The sequence below is a fragment of the Ascaphus truei genome, chromosome 3 (genome assembly GCF_040206685.1).
Source record: "Ascaphus truei isolate aAscTru1 chromosome 3, aAscTru1.hap1, whole genome shotgun sequence".
NCBI lineage: Eukaryota > Metazoa > Chordata > Amphibia > Anura > Ascaphidae > Ascaphus > Ascaphus truei.
The window spans coordinates 384,782,878-384,795,672 of NC_134485.1; the positions used below are offsets into that span (position 1 = coordinate 384,782,878).

General features: G+C 35.8%; 1 protein-coding gene across 8 annotated transcripts in view; it reads right to left on the reverse strand.

Moving 5' to 3' along the window:
- Positions 1-12,795, reverse strand: part of GRIA4 (glutamate ionotropic receptor AMPA type subunit 4) — a 443,069-nt gene that overhangs the window by 265,306 nt on the left and 164,968 nt on the right. For all 8 annotated transcript variants that reach the window (XR_012800021.1, XM_075592389.1, XM_075592388.1 and 5 more), the window contains exon 3: positions 10,516-10,755. Coding sequence is in view for 7 of the 8 variants with exons in the window: in XM_075592389.1 (XP_075448504.1) it covers positions 10,516-10,755 (240 nt within the window). In the remaining variant the exon portion in view is untranslated. The remainder of the gene's footprint in view (positions 1-10,515; positions 10,756-12,795) is intronic.

The window sequence follows — 12,795 nt, forward strand, 5'->3', positions numbered from 1 at the left end:
TAACTTAGTTGAATGCGACAGTGGTTATATAAAACTCAGTGGTTAAACCATATATGTGCACAAAAGGAAAAATACGTTTTAACCTTTTATGTGATGGGGAGATGGGGGTCTGCTGCTCGTCAGTAATGATGGCTCAATACCATAAAGATCCCATGTGAAGCACTGTCACATTCACCTAAGTTAATTTTATAATTTGTGCACAATTTTCTTTTTATTTCTTCAACTGCTCAGTCTTTAACTTTTGCTCAGGCTATTGTGGCACACTCAATGTATTATTATATATATATATTATATAATCACTGTATTATTTCTAATCACTGTATTATTTGTAATAGTGTATTTCACTTTGATTCACTGTTAGTGCACCAAACAGAGCAAGGCTAATAATGGTTTTTGACTAATTGCAGGGAAAAACAGGTTCAGCATGCTAAATCTTTATTTTCTGATCAATCTACCATACCTCCTGAATCTGATATTGACCATATTTTAATGGAAGATCAGTTCAGGAGATTGGAAAAATTATTACTGATTGAAAGTAGACATTGGTGGGATAAAACGACTTTGGTAAATTATATTGAATGTAGGCGGGTCCCTAGAGGACTGTGTATACTTAAAAATCCCTCTTTTTCCAAAGGTAATGACCATTTTGAAAAAGAATGGGATAGAATCCTTGAGGATTGCTCAATGGAATTAATGAAGCTAATAATTTATGAAAGAAATACAATTTTGGCTGAGTTAGAAAAATAAATTTCAGCAGCTATCATTAAATTATAACCTTTGGTCAAGGAAAAAGATTGTAGTAAAATAGAGTACGAATTGAAACTTAAATTGGAACAATCTGAAGGTGAGATAATGAAAAATAAGCATAAGAAATTTTACCGTGACAAAGCAGATTATGATAACAATAGACAAAAGGATTGGAGCAGGTTTGAAAAGGTGAATGTCGTGTGTCATGCACAACAACCACAGAAGGGACATTCAGGGGTTTCCCATTACAATGGATCCAGGTGATCTAAACCTGACAGTGGTGTGGTGCATGAGGAATGACATGGTCATCAAAATTATCATGCAAAGGGTCATTTTAATGGACATAAAAAAAACAAAAGGGAGTCTTATTCTAAGACTTATTCAAAAAACCCTAATAAAAAGAGGGATGGTGATCGACCCCATCCTTGGGATGGATATCATGCTAAGAGTTATCCACCGAGGCGGGAGTTTGAACATCAGTCACGAGAACCATACCTTTTTTTAGAGGCACTCAAAGCAAGATACCAAGCCCCCAGAGGTTCAGAGAGCTCAGAATGGGAGCCAGAGATTAAAAAGAGCGAAAGGATTAAAAAGACACTTCACGTACAAAAAGGGACAAGAGGTTGGTCCCGCGCCCAAGAAAAAAGAGCTGTGGTGGGAAGATTGATGGACCCTAGTAAAATGATCTTCAATCTCTCCTCCGTAGAATTTACAGATAAACAGAAGGATGTCCTTAACAGATGGCTTTCCTTCTCTAAAACATGTGGCCCCAATGGGTTCCTGACTTCAATATATTTAGACATAATCTTACGTTAAAGCGCCATTTTAAAAAAAGTGCTGAAAATAATACGAGGTCCAATGCTATTGATATAGCTGACACCCCCCAGCACAGTTTGGTGTGGATGTGTGTCAACATACTAATTTTAGGACACAGTCCAAGTTTTATCCTTCACACTCCAAAGGGAGTTGTATTGATATGTTTTTTTAATGTTGTTAATAATGAATTCTCAAATATGGTTAGTGGTTTTAAAATACATAAAATGAGACATACAGTAATCCAAATAGAGAGGAATATAAAGCGTTAAAAAGTCTACAAGAAAATAAAAATCTTATAATTCGTCAGGCATATAAGGGAGGTGGAGTTATCTTAAAAAATCGCACTGACTATGAAAAAGAAGCGTTAAGGCTTTTAGAAGATCCAGTCTTCTGTAGTAAAATCAAGAGTGACCCAACATTAGGATTCATAGGAGATTTGAAGGGTCTCCTTGATGAAACTCTTGGACAGACTTACAAATAAAGCAGAGTATGATTTTCTATTGAATGAAAATCCGGGGATCCCCATTTTCTACCATTTCACAAAGGTGCATAAATGTCTAATAAACCCACCAGGAAGACCAATTGTGTCAGATATTCAGTCGATAACATCGAATTTATCCCAGTATGTGGACTACTTCCTACAGAAGTATGTCTGCACACTTCCCTCCTATATTAAGAGACAACATCAGTTCTTAATATACTTAAAAATGTGGAGTGGAAAGACACCTATAGATGGGTTACACTCAGTGACGTCTCTACACACATATACCACATGATCTAGGGATTGAAGCAATTAATAATTATTTGAATAAGGATATGGATTTATATTCAGGTGACAGTGAATTTGTTTTAAAATCAATTCATCCTCACCAACAACTATTTTCTTTTCCTATCCTAGTTCTATGTGCAGGTTTGCGGTACAGCTATGGGGCTCGGTTTGCCCCTAGCTACGCAAACCTGTACATGGGACATTGGGAGGAGAATTTTGTGTGGTCTAACAATCCTTTTATATCCAAGGTTATTATTTGGCGGCGTTTTATCGACAATATTTTATGTGTCGGGGATGGTGATTTAGAATCTGTTGGGCCATTCGTAAATCATTTAAATAGTAATAACTTTAATTTAATGTTCAGCTCTACGACTGATGCCTACGTTATTAATTTTCTTGACCTTCATTTAGAAATCCTACCAGGGAATAAAATTATAAGTAAAACCCATTTTAACAAGGTGGATACTAATAACTTGCTCCTGGCATCCAGTAACCACAAAAAGTCCTGGATTGAGAATATACCTAAAGGCCATTTCATGTGACTGAGGAGAAATTGTGGTCCGGAAAGGGATTATAAGTAACAATTAGACCAGCTATACCAGAAATGTATCCAGAGGGGGTATGGTGCTGATCTACTGTCCAGACTCAGGTTGGGTAGATGGATAGAGAATTCTTATTATGTGGTCATAAGAGAATAGACAAAAGTACTACATGTGAAGGTAACGCCATCAAGGTTCCCTTTATTACCAATTACAATTCTGGTGTGTTCAAAATACAGTCAATCATTAAAAGACACTGGAGTAATTTTTCCAATGACCCTGTTCTGGGTTCACAATTAGATTGTAAGCACCACGGGGCAGGGACCTATGCCTGTAAAAAGCGCTATGTAAAACTAGCAGCGCTATATAAGAACATGCTATTATTATTATTGGAAGGTCCAAAAATGTAAGAACGTATTGGCACCTAGTGATATTGGACAGTGTTTAAATATACCAGTGGCAATGGCATGGTTAACATCTAAAACTGTAGGTAATTTTGGCTGTGGCAAGTGTAGGGCCTGCAGCCATCTGCATAGTGACAGAAAAAATATTATATCTTGTGTCACTAAAGAACAGTTTGCAGTTGATGACTGCATATTGTGTCAAACTACCCACGTACAGTAGTATGTACAGTATGTTGAGTGCCCTTGTGGTCTCCAATATATTGGCAGCACAAAGCATTTTCTAAAAAACAGAATAATGGAACATATAAGAAATATTACAATTGGACTGGATAAACATAGTGTACCACATCACTTTAAAATACACCATCAGAGTGACCTCAGTTTTATGACCTATAAGGGGATTCAGGCGGTACACCCTATCAGAAGAGGAGGGATCGATTAAAGTCCCTTTCCAAACAGGAATCATATTGGATATACAAAATGAAAACATTGCCCCCCAGGGGCCTTAAGGAGGAATTAGACATTTGGTCACTTTATTAAAAAGAGATATGCTTCCTCTCAAATACGAATTCATACATGTATATTTTAATCCATTTTAATTCAATTTTATTATTGTGTCCTTGAAATTGACCAATATTTAATGTTTTAATCATTTTATAATTATTTATATTTTAAAACCAAACAGCTCCATTCACTTTTAGTGGCTTAATTCTTGTCTCACATTCAGAAGAGTACATTTTTAGTATTGCCTATGTTTATGTTGGTAATATCTGTTTCTTTCAGCAAGTTTTGAAGATTTATTATATCTGGTTGCATTTGTTTTAATTTAAAGGTTATTTTATGCTGTATAAATTAAATGTTACATAGTATTGTGTTTGTAATTTTAGTTAAGCAGTCATGCATCTGTGTTAGTAGCAGTTTAATTATGCCTAATGTACATCTGTGTAGTATACGTGTTGATGTACTGGTTGGCTGATTGAGACCCCCTGAACAACCAATCAGCAACTGATTGTGGGGTATAAATACTCCTTACTTTAATGCAGTAACTATTCCTGAGGAAGTGAGTTTGACTAAAAAAACGCCTAGAAGGGTAAACAAACAGGCAAGTATTATCCCCCAGCTTACTCCCGTGACTTGTCCGGTTAGCCTTCAGCTTTGGAATTGAGCCAGCGCGGGTTGGGCGTGTATCACAGCAAAACCCTGTGACGTCAGTGTGCTGCAAGTGGCGCCGTGGAGTCAGAGCTCATTCTGTGGGACTCCCCCAGAGACGGTAGTTTATTGGGGTGGCATTGATTGGTTCTGCTGTACTGCTGAACTGGTACAGAGTTTGCCGCCTTAAAGGGACAGTACACTTGTGAATCTTCAAGCAAGCAGACGTGTTCCTGGATTGAGTGTCCACACCAGAGCCCTGTTCAGCCTTTTTAAAGAACCTTTTTTAGTGACTGGAGCAGGAGAACCGTAGGATTAGCTGACGCTCACCAGATGTATGTGATCTATCACTAGAGCGGTAACATATACCCTGGACATGCCCTGTCCAACTGATTTGTCCTTGCTGTACATGCATATTATACCACTTTAATATTTATAATTATATCTGTACTATTTTACACTATGAGAGGTCTGTGCGCTGTCTTTTTTTCTTCACAAATAACTGTTCAGAGTATTCTTTACAATATTGAAAATCTATTGGCTTTATGTATCAAAGGCAAAATGTTAGCGCAAATACATTATTTTGTCCCAACTTGCACTGAGATATACCCATGCCAGGGAGCAACTACTTTGTGTTCATCTTAGGTGTGCCATTTTCGGGTATGTCTGCGTCTGCCTGCGATGAGATGAGGGATGTATGAAGGAACTGAGATGCTTTGGAGTGGAGTTACATTTGCATATTGGCGCAGGTCTACAGTAGTTATTAACAAATATGCAGCTTGCATTACTTTTCTTGACTTTTTTGCATTGTTTTTCTCCGTCACCTAAAACTATTTTTTTTATCGCATCATTCTAGTGCAGCATGCGTTAAATTCTAAAACCGTAGAAAAACAGTTCAGAAATTTGTCACTAATCAGCCTGAAAAAAAAAAAAAAAAAAAAATCAAATTTTTTTTACGCGACTGTGCCAGCAAACACGTACTGTACTCCTTATATATAGAGCCCTATACAGATGTAGTAAGACCTACAGTACTGTCTTCAGTGCCACTGCCAAGCACGGTGGTTGCCGCACCTGAGTATTAATACTATGGAGGGTCCCATTCAGAGGCAATCGCAGCGCCGCTGACAGTATGTTTTACTAATTATGTTTGTGCCTACCAGATTTTGAGTGTAAATGCAAATGTAATCACTATAGGTGACATCCACAGTAGTTTACTCCATATTTATAATATTTTTGTTACATCTTTCTGAAACTTTACATTATTTTACTGTGGTTGCTTATGGCATTCATGCCCATTTGCCAAGCTGCGGCTCAACAATGTTAAATGCCTAACGAAAAGTCTACCATCTGGTATATAGCTGACACATAACCTTTAAAAAAATATTCTTACACATAAATCACTCTAGATAAAGAAGTGCTGAATTGTATTCCTAAGGCACTCATTGTGGATTGCAGCTTGGTTCCCAAAAGACTAGTAGGTTGCAGAGCCTGCAAAATGTTCAGGTTCTTGAAATCTCATAGATGCAGTGGCCAAAAAAACCTAATTAACCAGATAGTGTCAACATGTCTACTTTCCTTTCATTCTATGTGTTTCATTATTAATTCATCTTTTTCGTGAATAAACATTTTAGAGTTTTTCACAAATACTTTCCAAGCAAATGATTAGTAAATGTATATTTATTGTAGGTTTCTGCACATTTCAATTGACCAACGTGAGCTTTCTTCATAGATTATATATTGTACATAGATTTTGAAATCTTCTAGGCCTCTGGTTTATGTGTTATATAATACCATTATTAACATGATTAAATCATACACGTCGTGTTCTCAATTGGCAGACTGCACCCGTCTCAATGAAATATTTCAACATATGTATATATACAATAAAACAAACTGTAGGGGTCATTGTGTAAATCTAGTTCAGACAATTTGATTTTTTTTGCACCAAATGTATAAATCTTGTCAAGCGCCTTCATTTTGATTCTTAATCAGACACGTTTACGCCATCATTTTGAATTTCATAGATTTCACGAGAAAAAATCTTGGGTTGATTTAAAGTGGCGTTGTAGCTAACTCATTGCGTGGGAGCAAATAGCTGTTTGCGGCGCACAAAAATACCTGTCGTGTATTAGCGTGCAATTTAGAGTTCGTTGAATGGCTGTTCTTCATTTACTGGAAGACTCCTTCTTAACTATACACCTGTAGGGACCAGGTGCTAATCAGACTACACTATAAGAACCCAGCATTTGCAACATACGTTATGGCGCTAAGGTAAGACCTCACTATCATATTTTAAGGCCAGCTGCTGAGGACTCTGTAACTGAAAGAGCGATGGCTAAGCTATTAATGCTACTGCTATTTTTGTAATTACGTCTAAACTCTAACTTGGGTCCTTTGTCTTCTAACACTTTCCTGTATCTCAAGATGCCATGGAGATTAATATTTAAAATGCTTCTTTAAGTATTCATTTTATGGCAAAAAATGGTAATTTAGTTTAAAAAAATGCATGAAAACCAGTGACTTCTTAAAAAATCAACAATTGTTTTAAAAAAGTGCTGTATTGACATGTTTTCAATTCAGGTTAGTTAGACTTCAAATTTACCCATAAGAAACGTCACTCATACTTTATGGATTTTGCTCAGTGTCACTTACAGTCACTAGTGATTTGGAGGATTAATTTAATCTGAGTTTTGTACAGTAGCTAACCAAAATTACCGGAATTTTTATACAGTATATTAAAGAATAAAACTACCATTATTTTCACGTGTTCCACAAATAATTAACTTCTGCCCCCTGAAAATGAAAAAAAGTTTATTAAAGCACCTATAACAACTTATACTAATGTTTCACAACAAAGGAAAACAAATTGCAATTAGTGAATGATACAGTCACATTTCAATTATCTGATACTGTGAAGAAAAAGGTAGAAAAGCAGAAGCAGATTTGAAGTTACATGGCACTATAAGTACACTCGTACAATTAATTATTTGAATAAGTACACTTGTACAATTTATTCTTTGAAAACAAAAAAAAGAGGAGGTACTGTATAGTACTAGAAGATAGCAATGAATATTGATGATTGCTTTATATACCAAATCCGCTTAATATTCTGTATGAGTTTCAATTAATTCTCTCTGCTGTTTTATTGTTATTAAGCATACAAAACAGTCTACATAGCCTTAGGCACCCAACTATTAAATGTATTACCTTGAATAAAACGTGTAAGGCATACATGCAGGCAGATCTCATTCACCAACTATGTTATTGACATAGTAATCATACATCTCCTGAGACATTTAGAATTCATATATTAACCAGGCTATACAGTCATGGAAAGGAATGGGATACCATTACTACAGAAGTCATTTGTGAGTGTATTCAGGGAAATTTCCCCTGGGAAACACAGAACATAGAATGTAATGCAACATCAAACCTGATGTTCATACATGTTTTTTTTACTACAATACTCCTTAATGGTGTCTGCAAACAGACATTATTACTGTAACTCACTGCACTACTTTCTCTAAACTACTTAAATAATTATAAAATTGTGTTAAAATGCTTGCCTTTAATTATTTGTATCTAGAAATATATAGACTCCATAAACAAGTAAATATAGACATTACTTTCAAAGATAACAGACACAATTACATTTTTAGACTTTGGACACTTCCGATAGTTATTTAATACTAGGTTACATGGCATACAGTATGTACGCATTCTTCTCTAAATAATGTTAAGCCTACGAAAATGAGGCACATTATATCATATATAGTATGCTCTTTATCTTATCTAGAGGTACTTACTAAATGCTTGGTAAACACAACAGTAGCTTTGATGCTGAAAGATGTAGTGCATTCTGGACCCTGGGTTAGTAAATCTACCCCCATATTTTAAGGAATAAATAAACATATACAGTATTGTATATAAAAGATGGAAGAGTGGGGAGAGAAGCTCCCCTATGTGTTCCAAACAATAGCAGCGGACGTGGTAAATTATTGGACCAAGTGAGATGAAGTAGTGGGACAGCAGATGAAGAGAAAGCGCCCTGAGAGGCAAGAAACGCGTCAGGGGATACTCTGTGCTTTTTAACATTGACTTTCATGCCTTAATAAAGTAATTGTTTGTTATTCTATACCAGCTTCGTTTTCCAGTGTTTGTGGTGCCCAAATTATTCTCTATCAATAACTTTCCTTGTATATAAAAGAGGTAACTTATCACCAACATTTCGGTTCCCAGCTTGATTACAGTAAAAATTACAGTACATATTTGTAATTTTATTATCTTGTTTATCTGAAGTTTTGGATCTGGACGCCAGGACCTAGCTTCTAATATTTTTGATATCTACAATAGTTTAGAGGAAAATAATCAATAATGCAAATATTAGCCATGTCAATTTTAACTTAAAGATGCTAAATATTTGCGTTTATAGATTTTGTACTTACATATAAAAAAGTATTTTTCTAAATTATCATCAATTGTAGTAAGGTAGGATTATTTTTCTCTTTGTGCAACTGCTGTCTAAGGAATGTAAGTACTATACTTCAAATTCCCTTCTGAGACATTTTACAAGGCATTCAGGTCGCAGATGAACCTTTCCATTAAAGATGAAATTCCCTCTAGCATAAAGACATGTTTTAGTTTTTCTTTCATTTAGAAGCAGTATTCTCTTAAACTTCCCTGCATCTTTATAATGTTGGAAAAAGTCCTTTTGAAAACCCCTACTGCATTTGGTGAGGGAAAGCCAAAAAGCAGTGAAGATTAGACTGACTATTCTAGAAAGTGGCCCCCTAGCCATCAGCGGGGGCCTCCTGACCGGGGGGCTAGTTTCCACCTCTCAGGCCCGCCCCCTCACCTCCCTCCCCTTGCCAGGGGAGGGGCTTCAAAACAGGCTACTTAAAGCCCAGTTGGCGGGGAACACGGCCTGTTTGCTGCCCACCAGCCATTTCCCACCCCACCCATTCCCTAATAAAAGAATAGTGCAGGAGAACCATAACACCAATAGGTAGCTAATTGTCAGCAGTTCCATTGTATTACCTGCCATGTTTACATTTTGTATGTGATTATTAATGTCTCTTTGTTCTGTTAGTATGGTCTTAATACTTTTCAAAGAAATGGAAGGAATGAAGTTCCTAAAAGGAGGGGTCGTTGAACAGTTTTCCTTTGTCATGGCAGCTCTTGGGGGGTAAGTGCTTGTTCTTGTCAGATTGGGAGCTGGGCTGTTTTGATTGAATTGAGCGGGATTGCACTATTAATACCAGCATTCTTCCCATTTCTTTATAGGCATTGCCCTCTCACCTGCTTGACGCTGCATCTGCTATCAGTCTCTGGACTACTTAATTGGCACTTACTGTACACCAGCACAGTCACAATAGCAGTAGTAACATTTTAATGTTATATCGCATTACACATGTAGCAGAGTCCCCCTACCCTGCCTCCGGTGCAGGGGAACTGCTCCGCTGCCAGCTGGTCCAGTATAGTTTACTTACACAGTTTAGTTACTAAGATCCTCAAGATTTACATTCCAATTTTCAATCATCTACAAATATTCATGGTATATTTACCCCTTCCACAGAAATAATGTAAAATGTGCTACAGTAAGTATATTCTGAGTGTTTTTATGTTTTCATTTTTAAAAGCGCTGTCTACACTGTATAGGAATAAATACAAAATCAAACTATATTAAAAACCATGAGCTCAATCAATGAAAAATACAATTTTATATCGAGCTGATATATTACCAAAAAGTGCGAGATTTCTGATACTGTATAATTTACTTTTTTGCAATTTTACTTACAATTTAACATGTTCCAGTTAGCAGAAATATTTGTAAAAAATCCGATAATTATGTCAATGTGTAAATGCATACTGAGCACTGGAGGGCTATATAATGATTGTTCTGAGATTAATATAATTGATTCTTGTAGAAATATAATAATTGTTCATGCGGTTAATAATTAAATGTTAAACCAAATGAGGCATCATTTTCATAAGCCTTTATTTTAAAATAAAATTACAAATAAAGGCACCACGAATAACTATTCATGAGACATACAGTATTGTAACATTGAAAAATAGGTTCAGAACTTACCCCTATCTGTGTCATACAGAAATACATAGTGATTCCAACCATAGTGATCCAGCAAACTCATGAGAGCACCTCGTAAAGATGGTCTCAGCTGCAGTACAAACTGGCTTTCACCCTCTGTTGGGAAACTTGGCGTGATGAGGGAGATGTGCAAAGCACTGCAGAATGAGGTCAAGGTGTGTACTGATCTCTTGTCATACAGTCCAAAGATGGCAAAAACTCCCCTTGAATACTGGGAGCAAACTGAAACAAAACACAAAGATTAATGGAACATACTGTAGCAAAAACAGCATGATAGGTTCTTTTTTGTAAGATGTGCTATTGCAACGACACCTTCTGGGCCAGATGTCACATAACAGTCCATTTGCCTTAATAGGCAGTAAAGGCCCATGTTTACTAAGTCATGCTAGAAGGTGTCTTAGATTAGTACTGCTAAGTAAATATGGCCTGTAATCTTACTAACTGTTATTTGTTCCTACTCTTTATTTTAATTTTGGACTTTTGCCAATTCAGTAAACTGCCCTAGATTAATGTTATAGGAAATTCCTCGACTGGTATTTTTTTCTGCCCATCCATATCAAGCTACTTTTTACATAATCTCCTTTGCAAAATAGGAAAGCTCATTCGTCATCTCCTCAATTCTCACTGGTAGGCTCAGAAACGTATTCTGTGACTACACGTACGTTTACTATATTTGCTAAATATCATGTAGGCTATAACCATTTGTAGATGTTTTGCTTCACCTGAGCACACTGTAGTCTCTAAAATGTAATGTGAATTTTTAAATACATTATTAATTGAAAATAATTCTGAAGACTATATATGTAATATAAATAAATGTATGAACAAAGGGGATATAGCACTTCACTATATGCTTAAATAGAAAACTATTCTTTCTATTAGTCCAAATAAGGCAAAACCATCACATAGAACTCCCTGAAAATTTTTATATGCAAAAGCATCATATGTAATATTCAGCTGTGACAGAAATATTGTTATGTTTACATGCTAGAGATAAAATGGTGTACAGTAGTAAAAACAGGAATAAATGTTATCTTTCCCCAGTCTGTTCCAATCTGACAATTCATAGAACATTACAGTATAAACACAGCTGAGATAAAAATGCTAACTAATTTCAATTAGAGTATACAGTACCATATTCCATTGATAGAGAATAGCATATGAATCAGCCACATCATAATAAATAAAGCATTTCTTCATCACATAAAGTGAAATCCCATAACAAAACCCATGATAAAGAAATGGTATGCAGTATTTCATATAAAGTTATGAAATATCAATTTACAGCTCAGTCAGTACCACGCCTTCATACATTGTGAAACAAATTATAACCATTAAAAGAAAATAGAATACTGTGCAATAAAAGTAAATGGAAATAAAGAGGGAGAGAGGGGGGAGAGAGAGGGGGAGAGAGAGGAGGGCAGAGAGGGGGGAGAGAGAGAGGGGAGAGAGGGAGAGAGAAATATAAATTATTATGCAATAACAAATACTATATATTAATAAATTAAATGAATGATGGATGGCATAACACTGCCATCAGGAACATTGTAATACAATGAAAGGGAAGAATGTTACACAACTGCTTCCGTATTAAAGGTCTCAATCTTACATTTTGAATAGCTTTGTTACAAGGTTACTAGTCATCAGTATAATGCCCTAAGGTATTTTATGGTTTAATGTTGTGCTCGTTTTTTTTAAAAAATCTAGTGCTTATGAAAAGAGGCAGAAAGTGAAAACAATTACAAGAGAAAAGAGACAATTTATCAAATTCAAGCTGTTGTGTTCGTTAACTCAGTTGAACTTTTTTCCAGGCACTGTTTGTTTCTAATAAAGAAAATGGTTTACATACTTAGATAGTAGGTGTGCTTCCAATATCTCTACCGTTCAATTTCCCACAAATAAGATCATTTAATATAAATAAAGAGAGGCTCTTCTTTGCTAACGTCCAAAGTGATTCATATTCCACCCCAAACACACCTTTTATATAACATGTGGAGAGACACCTGTGCACAAAAAGGAGCACACCTGAGATTCCTGGGATATATGCTCATATGCAAATTATATTTAAATGACTTTAGCATAATTTTGTTTCCAGCGAACAACAGCACCTAACACTGAGTTAGTGAGCTTTGATGATTCATGTTAGCACTTAACGAGGCGTCATTAACGGATCGCTATGGATCTGGTTATTTCTGTTTTGTTCATTTTGGTTAATGTTAGTCAACAGATGAACACAAAATGCATTTGGAGGAGATGCTATTA